Source organism: Dermacentor andersoni, chromosome 1, assembly GCF_023375885.2.
Source record: "Dermacentor andersoni chromosome 1, qqDerAnde1_hic_scaffold, whole genome shotgun sequence".
Taxonomy (NCBI): Eukaryota; Metazoa; Arthropoda; class Arachnida; order Ixodida; family Ixodidae; genus Dermacentor; species Dermacentor andersoni.
The window spans coordinates 179531277-179550877 of record NC_092814.1 but is presented as its reverse complement, the minus strand read 5'-3'; the positions used below and the strand labels follow the sequence as shown (position 1 = coordinate 179550877).

Genomic DNA, 19601 nt, shown 5'->3' with positions numbered 1-19601 from the left:
AAGTTTACAACTCTGTAACTCAACAAAGAAAAATGATAATACACTTCTGTGAATTGTATCTAATAGTACATCTGAAGCGGACAAAATTGATATGTTACACTTGAAATTTAAAAAATTTAATAATAGGGAAATACAACTTTTGCAAAACCCTTGTAACCAACGTAACAAATTCACGTAAGATGTAAAATGACATATTGAATTTGTCCGCTTTCAATGATCTAATGGATGCCATTTACAGAACCATGATATCATCTCTTGATGCAGAGCTATGAATTTGTAAACTTCCCGCTTCTATTTTTTTCAAACGGTCAAATATTTGAAAATCGTTTTAAGAAAATTCGAGCCCTAAATCGAAATTCCGCTTCCAACAGTCACTAGTATTTAACTTCCTCTTTCAAATGCGACAAATTTCAGTAAAGTCGGTCCAGGGGTTATCTCATAAAAACGTTTTTGCGTTTTACATGTATTTGAATAGGCCGCGTCGGAGTTGGGCCCGAGCTAAAGCTTCCTCTTAAGAGTGGAACGCGATAGCATTCAATGATCCCTGACTGCTTCCCACGCTTCCAGGCAATTGCAGCGTATGTAACCGTAATAGACAGCTTTAGTTTAGCGTACGTTATAGCATTGCGCACGCTATAATATAGCGGGTCGTCACTGCGCATGCGCAGAACGCTGAACGACCCGTAGCTTATAGCGTACGCACGCTATTTCTCAGATTTAGCGTTAGCGTCTTCGTGTGGCTTGCATAGTTAACATAAAACATGGCGGCGGTCCAGGGTGCCTGCTTCGAGTTGAATTTGGCATTGCTTTTGTAAAATTCACTTCGTTCGTAGCAAATGACTGCGTAAACGGCTTTCGCACAGTCTGGGGTCGCTTCGACGGAAGAGTATTATGAATAACCTTGCGGTGTTTTCGAGATCGCGTCTAGTTTCGAACGAGTCGAAGCCTAACGAAAGAAACTTTCTAAAGCCCCTCAATTTTTCAAAAGTAGCGCCGTTCTTAGATCTTTCCGCCACCCCGCTCACCCTGGCGCCTCCTGTCGCCCCAGCCTCCTCCGCTCCCCCATTGGCCAATCTGTGTCACGTGCAAGCAAGCGCCGCGCTTTTGTATATTTTTTTCTTTCCAGCGCGGAGCAGGCACCGCACTTTTCTGTATTTTTTGTTCTTTCTAGCGCGCACCGACCTCCATTGTTGGGCCTGCGCGACGAAAGTACGGCAGGCGGACTGACGGAGTGCGTTAGCGTAATAGAATGTGTAGGGCCGAGAACTTAATTGCGATGCCGTGCTGCTGCGCCTTCGGTTGCCGTAACAGACACGGCGAGGGCAAAAAGCTTTTTACTTTGCCATCCGGCGGGCGCAACGCTAAAAGAAGTGTGGATTCACAGGATCGGGCGGGCTGACTTCGAGGAAGTGGCAGAGAGCGCACGGCTTTGTGAAGTAAGGGCCAAGGCTACTCACAACCTCTTCTTTTGAGCCTAGTTCAGGCCTTCCGCTTCGAAAAAGTGTGTGTTCATGCTCTGTGTGGTTTTTAGCGCGTTGGTTGACTTTTTTTTTCGAATGTGCTCTCTTTGTTTCATGTATTTTCGTCTTGCGGTGAAATGCACGCATCTGCAGCTGGCCTGTGACATAAAAGCGACTTTATTCAGGGTGTGTTTTGAGCTCCACCAGAAGTTAGCACATTCTCGACGCTTTTGCAACGCTCACTATGACTTACGATGCAGTCTTTTAGCTTCGAATGTACGCCCGCATGTATTGATTTGGTTTGTGGTGATTAACGTTTTTAACGTTCCGAAGCGACTAATGCTAGGATGGAGGTCGTAGTGGATGGCTCCGGATAACTTTATCTAGCTCGCCTGGGGATGTTTAACGTGCACTTTGATCGTAGAGTCGTACGTGGGCCGGTAAATTCCTCGTTGGGGTTCCATAATACTCGCGCGGGCTCGCTAGCGCAGCTTTATAAGTTGGCGCCTCGGCGTGATTGTATTTCTACAATAAGTTTTATTTACTAATTGTAACAACTTTTCATTATTTGGTATTATTGACGGCGCCTCCCGGGCACCAAAGCGGCAACGGGAACACCAAAGCTAGAACCAGGGCTGGATGGGGCTCGCCGAAACCTGTGCATGCAAAGGGGATATAAGATCGCGGACAGCCAATTTTGTATGCTAACACTCCCTGCGCCGCCTGCTTTATTGTAATGTCACGTGCTCTTCAGAGGCCTCCGTTAGCCATTACATATGCCCTCCTGGAGCAGTACTTGTAAAAAAAAAAAAAGAAAAGCAATATATCGTCACGATTACCAAAGCACCCCGCAATGAAAAAAACGGCCCTGCTGCCAGGCATTGCTGACCGCGCACAGCCGGAATCTCTCACGCGCCGGCCGAACAAAAGTATCTTGCAGGTATGTAAATGAACTTACGAAACCACGTACACATACTTCCACGCTGTGATCACCTGAAACTTTGGTAATTACGCGCGTGTTTGAGTACACCGCGTGCTTGCGTCGTGTTTCAGAAACACTAACTCTCAACGTCGCGCGCTTTACGCCTTAAATACGCCTTGAATAATGATCCTTTTCTCTATTTCTTCCGCAATTCCAACACGAAATTCTAAAGGCCAGTTACCCACTGACGAAGAAAGATCTCGATTAAAAAAACTGCTCTGCAGGGCTCGAACGAACTTTTCTGCGGATTTCCTCTCGTAACGTGTTGGCCGTCGTCTGCTACGGCGGGCCCACCACCGGCGGCGCCACCGTCGAGGCCGCGCAGAGCGGAGGAGGAGGGAAGTGGTTGGCGCTACTTTGGGAGATTGAGGGGCTTTAAAACTTTCGAGATGCCAGCGCCACCTATCGGTGAAGTTGGGAGATAGCCGAGACGACGGCATATGGCCTCCGTGGTATAAAGATCTCGCGGGGCAACTAAAACTGTAACGAACCTGCGCTGCTTAGCGTACGCTATAGTACAGCGTATAGCGTACGCTATAATATGAATAACTGTCTAATGTTTACCGGGTATCGCTCGCGGCGAACGCTACGCACGAAGGCGGGCTTTCTAGTAGAAACGCGGCCTCTTGCGTGGGCCGCGATGCGGCGGAGGCGAGCGCCATCTTGAAGTGTTTCAAGAAAACTGGCGCGCCGCTCCATGGACTTCGAGATATTTACGCGCCGGCACGCGCAAATGGCGGACGCCGTGGCCGGTCTATGAATGGTGGAAAAGGGGCTTGTTTGAGTTGTCGCGTAACACAATTATGTTGTAATTGTGTTGTAACACGTAGGTTGTAAGTCATTACGATTTTTCTGCGCATTTTAGCTTGAGAAATACTTAAGCTAAAATACTCAAATGCTATAAATCAGTAACTTCCTTGTGCCACATGAAGGGCCTGGGTATGGGTGGTTCGAAAATGATTTTGCCGAAACGACATCCGACGCTGGACGCCGGATTTTCTACGACACGGGGCCCTTAAAGGGCCCCTGAAACGGTTCGGACAAATTTTGTAGACGCGTAGGGTACAGCTTAAGTAGAACATTAGCACCACAATTTAAGTGAAGCGTTACGTATTAATGGAGCTACAAGCGATTACAAGTTACCCTCCTCCCTAGCCATGCTTTTCCCCCTCAACTCGTTCGCCGAGCGAACGGGGCTAAGCTCCGCCTTCAGTGGTTCTGTGTCACGATGCGACGTCACATCGTCCACTTCCGGTTGGCTTGGAGCCCACCCCCACCCGCGCGAAACCTCTCCTCTGGCCGTCAACGCGAGAGCTATCGAAGCAGCGTGCTTTGCGATCATTCTGTCGTAGCGCCGAATGTGTCTGGTATTCCGGTAATCACCCACTAGCCGAACGTTTCGACCGAACGGTGGAGGCATAAACTCAAGCTGATGAAGGAACTCTAGCGTAGACGTACGTGAGCTGCCTGTTCGGTCTCCACGGCCCAGCCACCCGCTGGCTCGGAGCTTAAGTTAACCAGCCAAAGAAAGAGCTAATATTGCTTTAAGCAAGTGTAAAACATTTTAAACATTTACAAAAACAACGTGTTAACGATTCCACTCCTGCGAAAAATTTACACCACCAGCAAAGAAGAATACATTTTGTTACTGCTACTGTGTGTGGTTGACCTCTATGCCACCAGGTGGCTGCACCGTGCAGACCATTCACATTTGCGCTTCTGTTCGTCCCCTGAAACGACACGCAAGGGGACACGGCCAGGCCCTGTCCCATTGCGCTTGCGTTTACCCTAATACCGGGCTCGTGAAACGCTATTGCGTTAGTAATCTTCCGGTGTAAAGTGACGGCCGCAATCGCGCAAATCCTGGCGCCGATCGGATAGCGGCAATCCGATTCGCTGCAGCCAGTCCGCTCGTCTACTGGCTTGCAGAGGGACACGATGTCGCAGCTTGACATATTGCCAGTCGCTACGTTTGCAGTCCACAACGCAACAAAGTCAAATCAGAGAGCTCGCGAAAAGACAGACCGACACTGACGGCGGAGCTCTCGTCAAAGATGGAGCACGTTGTAACACAAGCAGACGACACATGTTGTCTGCCGGAAGTGCTTAAGTGTACTGAAAAATTGTTCTTGTGCATTTTCTGTATGTTACTTTCCTTTTATAAAAGCAAATTAACTAACATTCCAACTATTACGAACATCATTTGCTCGCGCCCTGGTCAGCCAATCGGATAGCTCGCCCCACTGACGTCATATGGGTGATTTCCGTCATATGGGTAGGGGCGGCTTAAAATTCTGCCTAGCAGTGTGCTGCGATCGGCAGCGATGGGCATATTTAGAACCTTATAATAAATTACACGCTTTACGCGGAGCACTTAGATGTGTCAATTAATGATCAGAAGGTCCTACTCTAACGACTCAGTACGTTTGTCGAAAATCGTCGTACGTGCGTTAAAATGCGGTCTCTGGCCCCCAACCCTTTGTGCAGGACCGCATTACATACACTAATTACTGCCGAAATAAGTTACAAAAAATATTGCTTCCGAGTTCTTCCTAATGTTTTTCACAATATCACTCAAGCTATAACTTCTAGTAAGCTGCAGTTTTATTTGTCATTTACAATAGGCGACGTTCAAAAGGCAGATACAGGGCGCTATACACTTCCTAGTCATCTTTTGGAGCTAAGCGCTGAACGCCAGCGGTACGCGAGTTCCGCGGCGCGAGTTTTGCATCACCCCGAAAGCTGGCGCCACGCTGCGTGGCGCCTCCTTCAGGCGCTCCTACCAGACACGGTGGCTTAGCGGTTGCGCCGCTAAGCACGAGGTCGCGAGTTCAAATTCCGGCCGCGGCGGCCGCATTTCAATGGAGGCGAAATGCAATAACGCCCGTGTCTCGTGCATTGGGGGCACGTTAAGGATCCCCTGGTGGTCAAAATTAATCCCGAGTCCCACACTAAGGCGTGCGTCATAATAAAATAGTGATTTTGGCACGTAAAACCCCAGAATTCAATTCATTCTTCTAGCTGGGCAGTGCGCTCCGTCCCCCTGGTGTCTTTCGTTGCCTGTCGTGCGGCCTTCAGCCGCTTTTCTCCTTCCAGCTGGGCAGCGTCCATATGGACCAGTGTATAGTATGGCGTGGTGCGGTGTGGTGGGGTGTGCCGTTGCGAACACGCACTACACCCAATTTACGGTTGTGGCTGGTATCATCTCCAACGAATCTGCTTTGCCGCTTGCCATTTCATGCTTACATCTACTCTCGATGACGGGAGAGCCAGCAGTTTTCTTTTTTCTTTTTAAATCTCATGACGCACGGAAAGGCACTTACAGCGTGTTTTTAAAAGGCGCGGTGTGGGAGCGCGCCTATGTTTAACTCCACTGCGATGTCCACAATATTGTATTCGCTGGGTTTCAACGTCACACTGCGGCTAAGAAAAACGCTGCAGGCTTCGAATTAATTTTGAACAGCTCCGCGGCTGCCTCCACCCTGTATACGTCCTGCAGCAAGGCTCGTGCTGTGTGGATTTCAAAGCGGCGAAACAATGAAACGCATTTCAGAATTGACGTACAGGCGCGCAAGTGAACGTAGTTTAATAAGACGAGCCGAAAGCACGGTGAAAGTATATGGCTGCTGCTTAAAGCGGTGGTCATGACGGTCTAATGGATGAAAAACTTTAGACGTTACTACTGCGCTTTTGGACCAATAATTCGTCCTACGACGCTGGGAAAATGGACTCTTATGGCCGACACACGTACGATGCACAAAATGAACGACACACGAGCAATTGAAAGTTGAAAAAAAAAAAAAAACCTGGCGAAAATCAGACAGGTGATTTGCACTTAAACAATACATTCTAATTTGAAACTGACAGATGTACAGCCCGAAGTGCACAGTATGCATAAGCGCCGCAGTCGTATTCACGGTTGCGTGGCTGCCGAGATATGCGGCGTAGCACATAAGCGTGTTAGCCACATAATTTCGGAGGAACTATGGACGGAAAAAGAGCAATTCTCAATCCTCGGCGGCAGAACGCCAATCGCAATCAGCATCAACTACATAAGGGTTGAGTAGGTAAGTTGAGTAATTTCAGTAGTTACAAGCAGAATGGTGGATCATTATAAATCGGTGTAACATTCCGCACTTCCATAAAATTGAGTTTTAAACAGTATCTTAATAGTACTGCGCCCAATCGCTTCAGCGCAGGGTTACATTCATATGCCATAAACTCTGTTCAACTAAGGGAGAAACATAGTTCTTAAATTCCTGCTGTCCCGAATTGGCTACCAGCGATACAGTGCTAGAGAGCCGGCAGGATTTTCTAGACTGGTTCACGCAATCTACTTTTTCTTTCTTCCCGCCGTATCGTTAATGCGTGCCTTATAACTTCAACTGACACTGTCTCCCAACGCTGCCATTTTCGAGCCGGCGTAGAAAGGAGTCGCCAGCCATGATAAACCCTGTAGGTCGCGATAACGCAATACTACTCCACTCTGTTTTATTCCAAATCCGCCATTAGCCATTAGAAAATGTTTCGAATGAAAGTTTGGGCAAATTACGGAGGGCTAATGAAATAAAAACACACTGACTGGAATAGCTTTACGCTATCGCGACTGTAACGTTTTTTCGTTTCCTTGGACGAGAACAATTCTGCAACACAAGAACATTTCTAGCGAGTCGAGGCTGCACGCAAAGCCCGCAAAATGTCGCTACGAACGTTACAGCTACCCCCGACCGCGTCTTCAGAGCGTTCGGGCATTCTGCAAGCACCAATACGTAAGACGTAAAGACTCTACTACTCCATAATTCCTCGTTGTGGGCGCGCGTGCACGAAAGAAGCTAGTAGTAAAAACGGGACTGTCCCAGAAGGCGATTTCCAGGGCCAAACAGAAAATCGAGATATGGATAAAAAAAAAAAAAAGAATACTCGAAAGACACCGGAGCGGCCAAACTAATAGACTAGAGGCTAAATGTGCACGTGTTCACGTAAGTGTTCGCGGGAGGGGGGCAGAACTTCAGCGTGCATATTTCAGGCGAAAGCAGCCGCAATTTCCCTTTATGGGTGACCGCGCCGCCGTCAGCCTGGCGGGTATCCGCGTTATAGTTTCCCTCGGCCCAGCAAACCGACGGCGCTCGAGCGCGCGCGCGCCTCGTAATCGCCCCCGCGGTGCACTGAATCTCGCCTCAATTCGCGGCGGCCGCGGTGGTCCGTTAGAACTACACTATAAGCGCGAGGTTCAGCCGTAGACATAACTCTCCGCGACAGCCTGGAGGTCCGCGTGCGCCGCCGAGACGAATTGTTGAGGGTCGCGCGAAGGCCCTCCACCTCGTCTTCCTATAACACCCCCACCTCAAACACACACCACCTTATAGGGCCTCAACTTCACCCTTGTCGCTTTCATTGCGTTGTTTCTTGCCGCTCGCTTCGTTCGCATACCTCCACTACCGGCCTTCGAACGGCGGCGAACCGCATACGAGCGCGTCGCTTGCAAGCATTAAGTCGGGCCACTCTGGAAAATGAGATTGCGCTCCTTTTTACTTCTTTTAACGCTTCTTTTTTGTTTTAAAGAACGGGCGTGCTAGTGCGTGCGCTCCAGGCGTCCTTTCGCTCTCTGAAGCAACAAGGCACGCATGGGCGAGGAGAAAAAAAAAAAAAGAAGAAAGATGGCAGCGATACTAAAACGGCAAATGCGCCGCAGCACCTCGCAGGGCAGCGCCGGCGGAGAGTTGGCGAACGCAGTTTAGTCTCGCTTTAATGGCCGCGCTGCACGAACCAGGTATAAGTATGCGAGGAGGGGAGGGCGAAGTTCTCTGGCGAAACTTTTGCCGGAGTATTCCGCGAAAGGGAAGCGCAGGGATTCCCAAGAACAGAAGGCGTTAATGAGAAGGATTTAAAACGACTCCAGCCGAGCATCCACGCATATAAGAGGCTGCGCGAGAAGCTCGTCTCCGGAAGGTTGCAATAAGCCCCCCCTTGCCAAGATAGTCTAGAAAGAAAGTCTGGGAAGTTAACCACGTTTCACTTCGTTTGCTACGCTATGCCCTGGGGGAATGGAAGGGATGAAAAAGGGAAAGTGAATACACGTGATGCGCCCTACCCTAAGCCGACTGGACGACGGAGCGCCCATAACGAATAATATATTGGGACGACACTGGACTAAACCGGTCATCGGCATGGAAAGCCACTAGATCCCTGTTGTGCTTTTTAAAGACGACTGGGCTCTGTCACCGACTTTGAATGTGCAGTTAACGTTGTTGTGTGTGCGCCAAGACGGTGTAAGTACAAGAGAGAGAGAGAGAGAGAGAGAGAGAGAGAGAGAGAGAGAGAGAGATGAGATGACATGAGATGGGAAGTTAGGGAGCTTGACGTACACAAAGGCGATCGACGTGACATTGTGAGGAAAACAACAAAAGAAAACACGCTTATCGCGAGTACGGCATTAACTTTATCGCTCGCCATTACTTACTACGCCATGATGAATCACAAGGGAATGCGTTTCTTCCACAGTCCACACTAAGGTCACGGTCCTAAAACCGTTTCTGAGCGCTCAGTGAGCTATTTTCCCAGCGTCTGCTATAGTATAATTGATCAAACTCATCGACAGTTTTCGACACACTGCAAATACAATCGGGTGCTTTTCGAGAACCACTATCATCCCTTGTCTAGCTTCAAGCCTGCTATTATTGCAGCTTCATTTGCCCTTTCCTGGTATATGGGGCAATATTGAAAAATAGCATATCCGCTGACGGAATTGCCAAACATAGCTTCAGGGGAACGTCGCATTTCACAGAAACGATTGGCGCGAATTGCAAATTTCAGCCGTGTCGAATGGAAAGTGTTTTAAGGCACAGTCTACCAATACCAAGCCTCCGTAGTCAACGTCGGGCTAGCTTCTTTTCAGCTCCGTTACGACTGATTTGCGCACTCTACATCTTGGGCATGTACTTGGAGGTGGGAGTTGTCATGGATCTTAATTATGATAGACTGATAGAATTAATACGTCAAAGAACTGGAAGGGCAGCAATGATAAGACGAGTGCCGAGGTCAAAAATGTCTACTGGCGATGCGGTAAATTTACCGACACTTTAGCTTTAAAAAGTGACTGCTTCTGCATAAGACGGGGACATCACTAAAAAAAAAAATATCTTCAATCTTACGCGCCATAACCACGATCCGATTATGAGGCTTGCCGTAGTGGGGAACTGCGGTTTAATTTTGACCACCTGGGGTTTTCTAACGCGCACCTACATCTATGCGCACGAGCATTTTTTGCATTTCGCCCCCACTGAAATACGTCCACGCAGCCACTAAGCTAGCGTGGCGGGTACGGGGACATCACAACGGTTAGCGCCTCTGTCTAGCCAGAACAGCCTTTTCTACAGCCCAGTCTAACATGCACAAATAACAGAAAAGGCGCACATTTCGGTGTATCTTATTCCCACTGCATCTCGGTGCAACAACAATCCTTCCTCAGTTCCAATTTTCTTCCAAGTTTTTCTTCTGAACTTTAAAAAATAATTGTTCAATAAATATTTTACTGCTAGCAGGCACACAACTTTCACTCAAGAAAACTATGTGGCGACAATACGACAAGTCACAGTGTATGATGCGACTAGCGGTTACTGGAACAAAATAGGATCGGGAGTTACAGTAGATAAGTACAACTGCAAAAAAACACCTTTTGCAGGTGGTCCGCAGTAATGCCAGTCGCACCCGTCAAAGCTACGCTTGACTACGCACAACAAGCTCGCTTGCCACTTGCTAACGACCACCATACCAGCCAGAAGCAATTACTAATCTTTCTGGCAGACGCCTAGGAAGATGCAGCTTTAAAGAGCAGCCCAATGTCACAAGTACTTCGCTTTAGCCTTCTACAGTGTCATTCCAAAGCAGCCAGCTCGCATAGTATAACATAAACGACCTCTCAAATGAACGCCCGTGCAGCCGCAAAACCGTCGTTGCCGGTGATCGGGCGCCCAAAAGTGGATCTAATGAACATTGTTTTTATAGAACAAGAGAAAATCCTAGAAAGCCAGGAAGTTACAATTAAGGCGCACATTGCTCGCGTGTTTTTCTATTTTCTCACTCTGTCCAACGTCGCCAGTGAGGGCTGCAGTTTAATCAAGAAATAAAAATCTAAACACGGATACTGCTTAATCCCTCTAACACTATTCATTAACGCTACATTCCAGATTGTGACTCCTGGTGTTCATACGCTATCAAGCCCTGGAAAATTCTGATTGATCACCGGGAGCTAAGTCATGGGCGTAAATAGGTATTCGTCTGTTGCGCTTTCCCTGCACCCGACGTGTGTAACTCGGCGGAGCCTCTAAATCAAACATATACGAGCCACTGATCGTCACGCACGAATATAGGAATGTTGAAGCTCTGTGTTAACTTGACAGTGTCGTTGCAGAGAGAGAGAGAACTAATAAGAAAAGGGCAGCGAGCCCGGTTGGCTACCCTGCAACGGGAAATGGATACAGGATTGAAAAAGATGAGAAAGCAAAGAAGAGAGAGCAAACGCGGTGATAAGCGGTAGCTGCGGCCAAACTAATCTGAGAAATACTGGAAGTAGCGCGATACCTGATGTAGTCGTTTCGGCAGAGGATCATGCCGGCCTTCGCGAAGCAGGAGGCGCCGATGTCGGCCAGCGTGGCCTGGCAGCAGGAGCACTTGAGGCAGCCGTTGTGCCAGTAGCGGTCCAGCGCGTGCAGCAGGTACCGGTCGAGGATCTTGGCCCCGCACCCGGCGCAGCAGCGGCCCTGGGCGTCCTCGTAGGCGCTCTGCTGCTGCTGGTAGAGCGGGTGCTGCTGGCCCACGTCTCCCGGCGGACCCTGGGGCCCGCCGCCGCCGCACGGGGGGCCGCCCCCGCCACCGCCGCAAGGGGGCCCGCCGCCACCGCACGCCTGGCCCGGCCCGCCCTGGCCGCCCTGGCCGCCCGCCACCTGCGTATCGGGACGGGCACGTAAACATGCCTGCCGCGCGCTTTACCAGTCGCTCAACTTCGCTTCCGAAACCCGGCGACCTCGCGCGCGGCGATAAGCAGCATGGCCTGCGCACCGCCAGCGAGCTGGAAACAAAGAAGGGTTCGCAAACCGACACTTCGCGAATTGGCTGAAGCAACATTTACCAGTAGTATACGTTCTTGACGAGGGCAGAAACTATTCTTGCCCAGAAGAGCTATTCTTGCCCATCCACAGCAGGAAGCCGAGTTCACAAAGCTTTTTGTCGGTTTAAGGACCGCTGGTCGTTGACCGATCGCCTCTGCTAATTTTTCCATATCACCATTGTCCAATGCTTGTTGTTACGAAGCGCTAGCCTATTGCGCCTCCTTAGTTGATTGATTAAGTGATTGAATGACGGATTGATTAATGGCGTTTGACGTCCTAAAGCAACAGTGGGGCTATGAGAGACGTCATAGTAAAAAATCCCACCACCGTGGGCGGCAGTCGAGCCCGCTACCTCGTGCTCAGCAGCGGGATGCCACGGCCACTGAGCCGCCGCGGCGGCTAGGCCTGCTTTCTGCATGCCAGCTCAGGCTGGACTGGCCTGCGACGGCGGTATACGGCTGCAATAGTAATTAAGTGGCATGCCGCTAAAGAATTCCGCGGCCATAATTTGAAACTATCGATGTCACTTTTACTTCCTTATTTTTTTTATCATTTGTCACGCCAAGTGGCTCGATGTTCGCGACGAAAACGATGGCGCGGCGACGTGCGAGCCAATAACGAAGGCCGAGAAGAAATGAAATGGAACGTTACAAAATAAGGCCCTCAGAGCTGAATGAACATAGCTTTTCGCTCGCACGAAATGTTTATCAATGGCCAGCTGCCTTGCCTAATAATGAAAGGTGAGCGATGTCATATTTTACAATTACGAATCGAATACGAATAGTAAGTACCGAATAACGACTCGAATATCCAAACAGTCAAAGGCAGATGTATATATTTCCAGCAAGACGATGTATTTCGATCTAGTTATAGGTACTACGCCTGTAGTGACAAGTGCAAGAAAGGCAGCTAACTATACCAGGGACAAACAAGGAACAGTTTTAAACAGAAGATCACTCATTGTCATAAGTAAGAGCCTCTCAACATCTTCAGAGCCTGGTCGGAAGCAAGCTTTCCGAGAATGAATGACCGCTCTATGACTAGGTTTCCAAAAACGCTAAATAAATGGTTGCCGAAAGAAGACCAGATGTTCAGGGGGAAAAGAGCACCCGAAGGACTTCTGTGACGTAGAGGCATGTAAAAAGGTCCGTGCAAGGAAAAAAGATTAAAATTAAATTATTGGATTTTACGTGCCAAAACCACTTTCTGATTATGAGGCACGCCGTAGTGGAGGACTCCGGAAATTTCGACCACCTGGGGTTCTTTAGCGTGCATCTAAATATAAGTACACGGGTGTTTTCGCATTTCGCCCCCATCGAAATGCGGCCGCCGTGGCCGGGATTAGATCCCGCGACCTCGAAGCTCAACAGCCTAACACCATAGCCACTGAGCAACCACGGCGGGTCGTGCAAGGAAAACACCACTGACTGTAGCGTAAAAGATAAAACAGTTACATGACTAAACTAGCAAAAAAAAATTCACCGACGATTACGATACTCCTAATGCGCAATTTGAGCGCAACTCTATACGTGTTTTCATTTCGCGATACGTTGGCTGGCGCGGACAATCTGTCTTGTGCGGCACGTTGCAAAAGGAGCGAAGTGTCGCGCGACTGCCACGATAATCGGGTGATCGCGAGAGGCAGCGCGTCGGTGACGTTTGGGCCCGATTCACAGCAGCCGCCGCATACGTACAGACCTCGCGTCATGCAGCGCTTTGTTTCCATATATGGTATCGGTTGCGTCATCGGTGAACAGACGACGGCCCTTACTCTGGCGCCATCTCGTAGTCATGTCGCCGCAGAGCCCGCCTTGCGCGGCACTAATCTTTTCGTCTCACGCTTTCGCCATACCCTCCTACTCCGTTTTCCTCCTCGCGCTCTCTTCGTTATCACCGTCTTTCATTCCCCACAGCGCTTCGCATTCACTCTGATTATTCGCCGTGCTCGTTCGCTTCGATACGCCGACGCTCGTCGCAAGAACGGGCGCCTAAAATCTTAGCTCTAGAACACTAAATCACAAACTACAAGCAAACATTGAAGGTTGTGGCTTCTGCCGAGAAACCGGGACATAGCTTGCATTATTTAATATACCCATTATGTCTCTGCATTGCTTCGAGAACCTTGGCCGTTGTTTCCCTTCGGATAATTTGCGATACTTCGTTTAGCAGACGGAGAACAGTAACGGGACTTTAACAGTCGGTTGTTGGCGAAGAGTTTAGAATATTCGGAAATACTCATAGTTCATTTCCAAGCACGAATACGCATAGTTAGTGTGTAATATTTTATTCGTATTCGAAACGTTGAAAATTCGCCCACCCCTACTAATACTGCGCAAGCATGACAGAGCAGCGCCTCTTTTTGACGAACGGCCGAAGCGCAATAAGTGCTTTGCAACATGGGCCCCACCCCCCGCGGTAGCGCAGTTTCTATGGCGGTGCGCTGCTGAGCTCGAGGTCGCGGGTTCGATCCCGGCAGCGGCGGCCGCATTCCGATTGGGGCGGAGTGCAAAAACGTTCGTGAATTCAGGTTAAAGAGCCCTCGGTGGTCAGAATTAAACCGGCGTGTCTCATGTAATCAGATTGTGGCTAATTGACACGTAAAACCATAGAACGTTTAATTTAACACGGGCCCTAGTCATGCAAGAGTTCCTATAAGGCGCAGCAGGACTGGTTTCGCGAAGGCTTGCTATGAAATCTCGCAGTTACCGCGGTGCTTGCAGGAAGTGCGCGAAGTCTATGTTGCACGTCGTTTAGCTGTCGGTCACGTAGCACGATGCTACCGCTCTCGCCGAACACTGTTCGCAATCCCGCTCCAACTAGAAAGTGTAAGCGCAGCATCGCGTATACGTACCAGGCGCACAATGGCCCCTGATGAACATGCATTATTACTCCTTACGTTGCGAGATCAGTTTATCCAACCCATGACATAATGTTAGTCAGAACTGACTCGTAACGCCAGACACCAAATCCTGAGTCCCATTTGTTTTTTTTTGTTTTTTATACGTACGTTATGTTTGTAATGTTCTTCCTTCTTTGTTTTTTGATTTACTCTGTTTCCTGGCCCCTGCCCCTTGGTCGGAATATTGGGAATAATACTGGTCGTAAGGATACACTGCAGATGCAGATTCTCCGCGGTAACAAGTGCGACAGACCACCAGCATGCCAAACAAATTCTTCCATAAATTGTAACAGCGTAGTACGAAAGCACGAAAGCTCCTGAGACATGTGATACACGGTTTTAGGAACTGCGACTAACTTCCAAGTACTTAACGACGGTGTAGTTTCAACGTCGACTCTCCTCTTTTACCCTCACAGTCCTACTGTGTATCAGTTTCAGTCAATACACTCATAGGGCCCGTGTCGCAAGCAGAGAGCACGTTATCCGGTGCCACAGAGGAAACACACAAATCAAGTAGCCACAAAACAGGCAAGAATACATGATTCAGTGAAGTGATGCATGGTATAGAGGGCGATTTCAACTTCCATTCAAGCAACAGGTGCTGCTGGAATCGCTTGCCCGCAAATAAGTCAACAAGGAGGGCATAGCAGCGTGCTTGTAATCGGAACAGCGAACTACAGTAACATACCACACGGGTACGGCCACCAGCCACTATATGGCCCCGTCGGCAGACATACATACCCCACTTTAAAAGTCCCTTTCGAATGTGACCATCTACAACAGACACGGCTTGGAAGTCGTGTGCAATGGAGGCACTTCTAGCCTTTTTGGTCAAAAAGTTAACAAGCCTCCGTAAATATAGTTTTAACGTGCACGTGAGTGTTCAGAGTGCATGTCATCACATATTGTTATCGTTTTTATTATGTACAGGACTGGGACTGCCCAAAGTCATTTTGCAGCAACTCTTGGAGCACGTAAAATTGCGTTTGGAGCCCTTTGGAGCAGACGAAATTGCATTTTGGAACACCTTAGAGCAGACTAAATTTCATTTTGGAGCAATTTGGAGGAGGTAAAATTTCGTTGTGAAGTGGTATGGAACAGGCGAATCAGAATTTTGGTAGAATAATGAAATATGGATGCGCACTTTGAAACCACGACGAAACAGAATAAACCAACATGAGCGCTGTACTGCAACTGCCTAAAGCAACGCCCTAAGCTGAATTTTGAAGCAGATTACTTTGATACTGAAACCGTCTAGTGGATAAATGTTTTGGTAATAGTGCCTGTAGATTTTTAATTAGTGATAGCATTAAGAAAACATGCATTCTGCAGCAGTGAATCCGAAATTTCTAAATGTAGCCCGACATCTTTTTATCAATATATATTTCTTTATTGTCTCGACAGTGCGGGTGATGTGCCTGCAAACGTGCTTCACCAACAGACCATAAGGAGAAGCCAGAGTTATGAACTACTGCAGTTTATTATTACGATAGCAATTATATGGCCAGTGCAGGCACAATTATGCCCGCATCGTCTGCGTCGGTGTCCCCATGATGTTCCGTATAAAGTCCAAGGGGATAAAGGTACGGACACACTGGCGTCAAAACGCGCGCGGTACGCCGCCGGCGGCGCGCCGCGTGCCGCGAAACCTGTTGCGGAACCGGTTTGGTCTGCCGCGCAGTGGATGGGTCGAGGAGCCATTTTCGGCGGCTTGCCGCGTGTCGCGAACCAATGAGAGACGTCCGGTCTTTCTCCTAAGCGCCACCTCATGGCTACTGCCGAAGTTAACTTCCAGCGGCGGCGGCGGAACCACGATCGACGACCGAGCGCTCCGAGCCAGCCGCGACAAACAGCGCTAGTGCTTCGTCTGCGTGCCTTTTGCGCGCGCCGCCGTCGCAACAGCAGAGAACACACAATGACCAAAACGCTCATCGTCGTCAGAACATCGTCGTCTGCATCTGCCATTGCAGGAATCAACGCGATCAGCGCGCTATCTGCTAACCGAGCAAGGAAAAAGCGCGCGACAACCGCGATATCGCGCCTATGCTCGCGCAGTTCGAGACAAGGCGAGATCAGCGCTGTCACGTGACTCCGCGGCGGCCTCCGCGCGCACAACCGATGTGCGCCTCTCTGCCGCGCGGCGTTCTTGCCGCCGGCGGCGTGCCGCGCGTCTTGCCGCCAGTGTGTCCGTACCTTAACTTCGTCGCCGCGCGCCGTATGCTGCATGAGCGAGTGAAAGAGCGCGAGGGTGAGCCGACGATCGCGGTTGAATCTCGCGCGAGCAATGGAGGAATGCGGGGAGAAATCGCACCGCCTTCCGTCGCGCGCAAGGAACCGGGGGCGGGGGGGGGGGGGGGGGAGGGAGGAGGTGGCGGGACGTTCCACTCTGGCGGCTGCTGCGTGTGGAGATGCCGCGCGGGCTCTATCTTGAAAGCGATCTGGGATGGGGACAGAGTGCGCCGAATGCTGACAGCTTCGTGTGCGCCGTGTTTTCGCCGCTCAGTTCGCGTTGAAGCAAGAGGCAACACGAAAGTCTATTCGCCTGCTGCTGCTGCCGCGCTTCCTCACTCCAGCGTTTTGACAGCGAGTGCGCGTGGTGACCGAGTAAAATGTGTTCAGGATTGCTTGTGCGCGCGTGACACGATGCTTGTTAATTTAGTAAATGAGTGATTACTGCTTTATACGATCGATAAAAATTAATATCCTTACTTTGTCTAGCTGTCTACTAACTTATTATTACAATCGATGCCTTGCGTTTCAGGCAAAACTACAACTTTCTTACAAGCCATTTTTACATAATAAACCAGGGCGTTTGCGAAGCACCTAATAACTTTCTGGTATAATATATACCAGAAAGTTGCAGCAGAAAGTTATAGAACAGATTGGAATAGTTTTACTCCATAACGTACAACGTGACACTATTCCAAATGCCCCAGCAGTCCTTCGTGATAGGCCAAAATGGCTCACGCCTCGCTCATACGGGCATAAAAACAGATTGGAATAGTCTTACGTTATACCGGCCCTGGGGACAGAAACGCCCGACTGCTGAACCCGCCGCAGCGCGCGCCCACCGAAAATCGAGTCTGTTCGCAGCGCCCGCAGCCTACTTTTCGTTGTTTTGCGCCTCAGCTAGGGAGCACCGAGCCGCTCGGCCCACTCAACCGTATTTTAATGCACTGTATATCCTAGCTGTTCCGACAGCAGCGACGACAGCCGGGAGTGGCTGTCGTTGTGAATTTCTGTCGTCGTTAATCCAGTGAATTTCTCGTAAAAGATTACGAGAAACTGCGCGGGAGGCACCGTCGCACGGATTGTGAACGAATGCACTCTTTTTCGCAGGAAGGATCCACTCGCTGTTCACGGTCACCGTCGGAGCACACATGCCGAATTCGTTCTGGCGCATCGCGGTGCAATTTTGGTCAACTTCCTGTGTTTGGCGCAGTTTGAGTTTGTAACAAGATGGCGCAATTGGCGCAGGGGTCCCACGCCTGTATGAACTCGCCGTGTATCGATTACCATGTCATATTTTCTCTTTCTGTAATGCCACCTAGGTTTTGAGTAATGTAGAGGTGCCAGGGTCAAGATTAGGCAAGGGATTCCTGCCTTTAGCCTTCTCATTCCAGACAAACTTGTGCCTAAAACAATTCGAAATAAAAAGAAATATGTCACTATACACAAAAATAGAGTGATGTGGCAGGCTTTTGAGGCCAAACCAACTTCTCCAGTATTTCATCAAAGCTGGTATCTCTCTCTTTAGTTATTGTACAGCGAAAAGTGTGGTGCCTATGGCGAAAGTGCAAACAGAAAGTGCTTCTATTGTACTTATGTATAACATGTACTGCACCCATTTATTAGGGATCTCTCAGACAGTGAAATGAAGCGCTTCGTCGTGATGGGAGAAGTGGTGGCATAGCTATCACAGGATGTCGGCGCCCACCTACCCCTTGTTGCTGCGGTGGCGGGGGCGGCGGAGGGGGTCCTGCGGGGCCTCCGGCGGCGGCGGCCGCCTTGAGCGCCTCGACCACGGCGCCGCCGCCTGCGGCGTCCCAGCGGCCGGCCGCGCCGGGGCCGCTAGGCTGGCCGCCCCACATGACGCTGCTGCTGCCGCTGCCGCTGCTGCTGCTGCCGCTGCTGCAGCCGGCCTGCTCCGGCCATGCCACCACCGGGTCCCGCCTGCGAAGCACACGGCACATTCAAGGGACGCTGGAGAAAAAAAAAAAAAAAAAAAAAAAAACTTGAGCTGCATTCCGAAATTATAAGATAAAAGCCAGTGTCTCCGAGAGGCCTGATGAGACAGAAGTGCTACACAAGAAAGACGGGTGGCGACGCCGCCTTGAAGTTGCCACACCAGGTCGCCACGACGACGTCGCGGATATTGACAGTGTCTGTTCGGGCAGATTTTCTATTCTTTTATTGGTAAAGATGGACTACATAGTGTTCTAAAAGTGCCAAAGACTGAACTTAGGAAGACGTCACAACGACGTACCGACGCTAGGATTTCGGCGCGGAAATCAAGAAATGGAACTTCGACCACTATTTTCTCTTCTAGTAATCAACCTCTTACCGCGAAATTAACGAAGATGGAGTTTGGAAAAAATACTTCATCAGTCAAAACTGATTTAGTGTTTGTGTCCCTTTAACACTTACTTAGCGATTTGCTCCCCAAATGGTGCAAATATCGAAAGCTGCGCGAGACGAATCACAACGATGCTTCACAGAAAGGGCCAAAATCGGTCAGCTTCACTGCCGATGCCTAACTGGGTGCCGTTAACGTCAGTTCACTTACGCTAACCCTCACGCAGCGCGCTTAGCATCGGGACTAAGCACATACGCTCGGGGGAACGAGGAAAAATCGCGGCGCCGCGCGGCAGCCTTCGCTTAGAGACAGGATTAGTTAGCAGACATGACATGCCCCAAGCAACCTTTGCATTGCAGACCGACAACTAGTTTTCGATGTTCCGTCTGTTTCCTTTCCTTCAGGTGACTGTGCTGTAGAGTTAGCATTTAGTGTCAAACCCCCTTATTCTCCCCAGTGGTGCCAAGACCGGCAGATGGTAGTTAATTCTGAAAAAACGGTCGTAATGAACATAAGCAAGAAAAAAAAGTAAACTATTATTTGAATATACCTTTGACGGTGCCACCCTTCGTACAGT

At 49.6% G+C, this 19601-nt stretch overlaps 1 protein-coding gene across 2 annotated transcripts in view; it reads right to left on the bottom strand.

Moving 5' to 3' along the window:
• The window catches only part of LOC126547416 (LIM domain only protein 3-like), a 231016-nt gene that overhangs the window by 31790 nt on the left and 179625 nt on the right, over positions 1-19601 (bottom strand). Inside the window, exons 3-4 of one of the 2 annotated variants that reach the window (XM_055062823.2) lie at positions 18390-18621; positions 11023-11384 (exon numbers count right to left, since the gene is read on the bottom strand). In XM_055062823.2, the coding sequence (XP_054918798.1) occupies positions 11023-11384; positions 18390-18539 (512 nt within the window). In that variant the 5' untranslated portion in view covers positions 18540-18621. Of the gene's footprint in view, positions 1-11022; positions 11385-18389; positions 19022-19601 lie in introns of those variants that run through there. The other variant, XM_050195410.3, reaches the window with a different exon arrangement.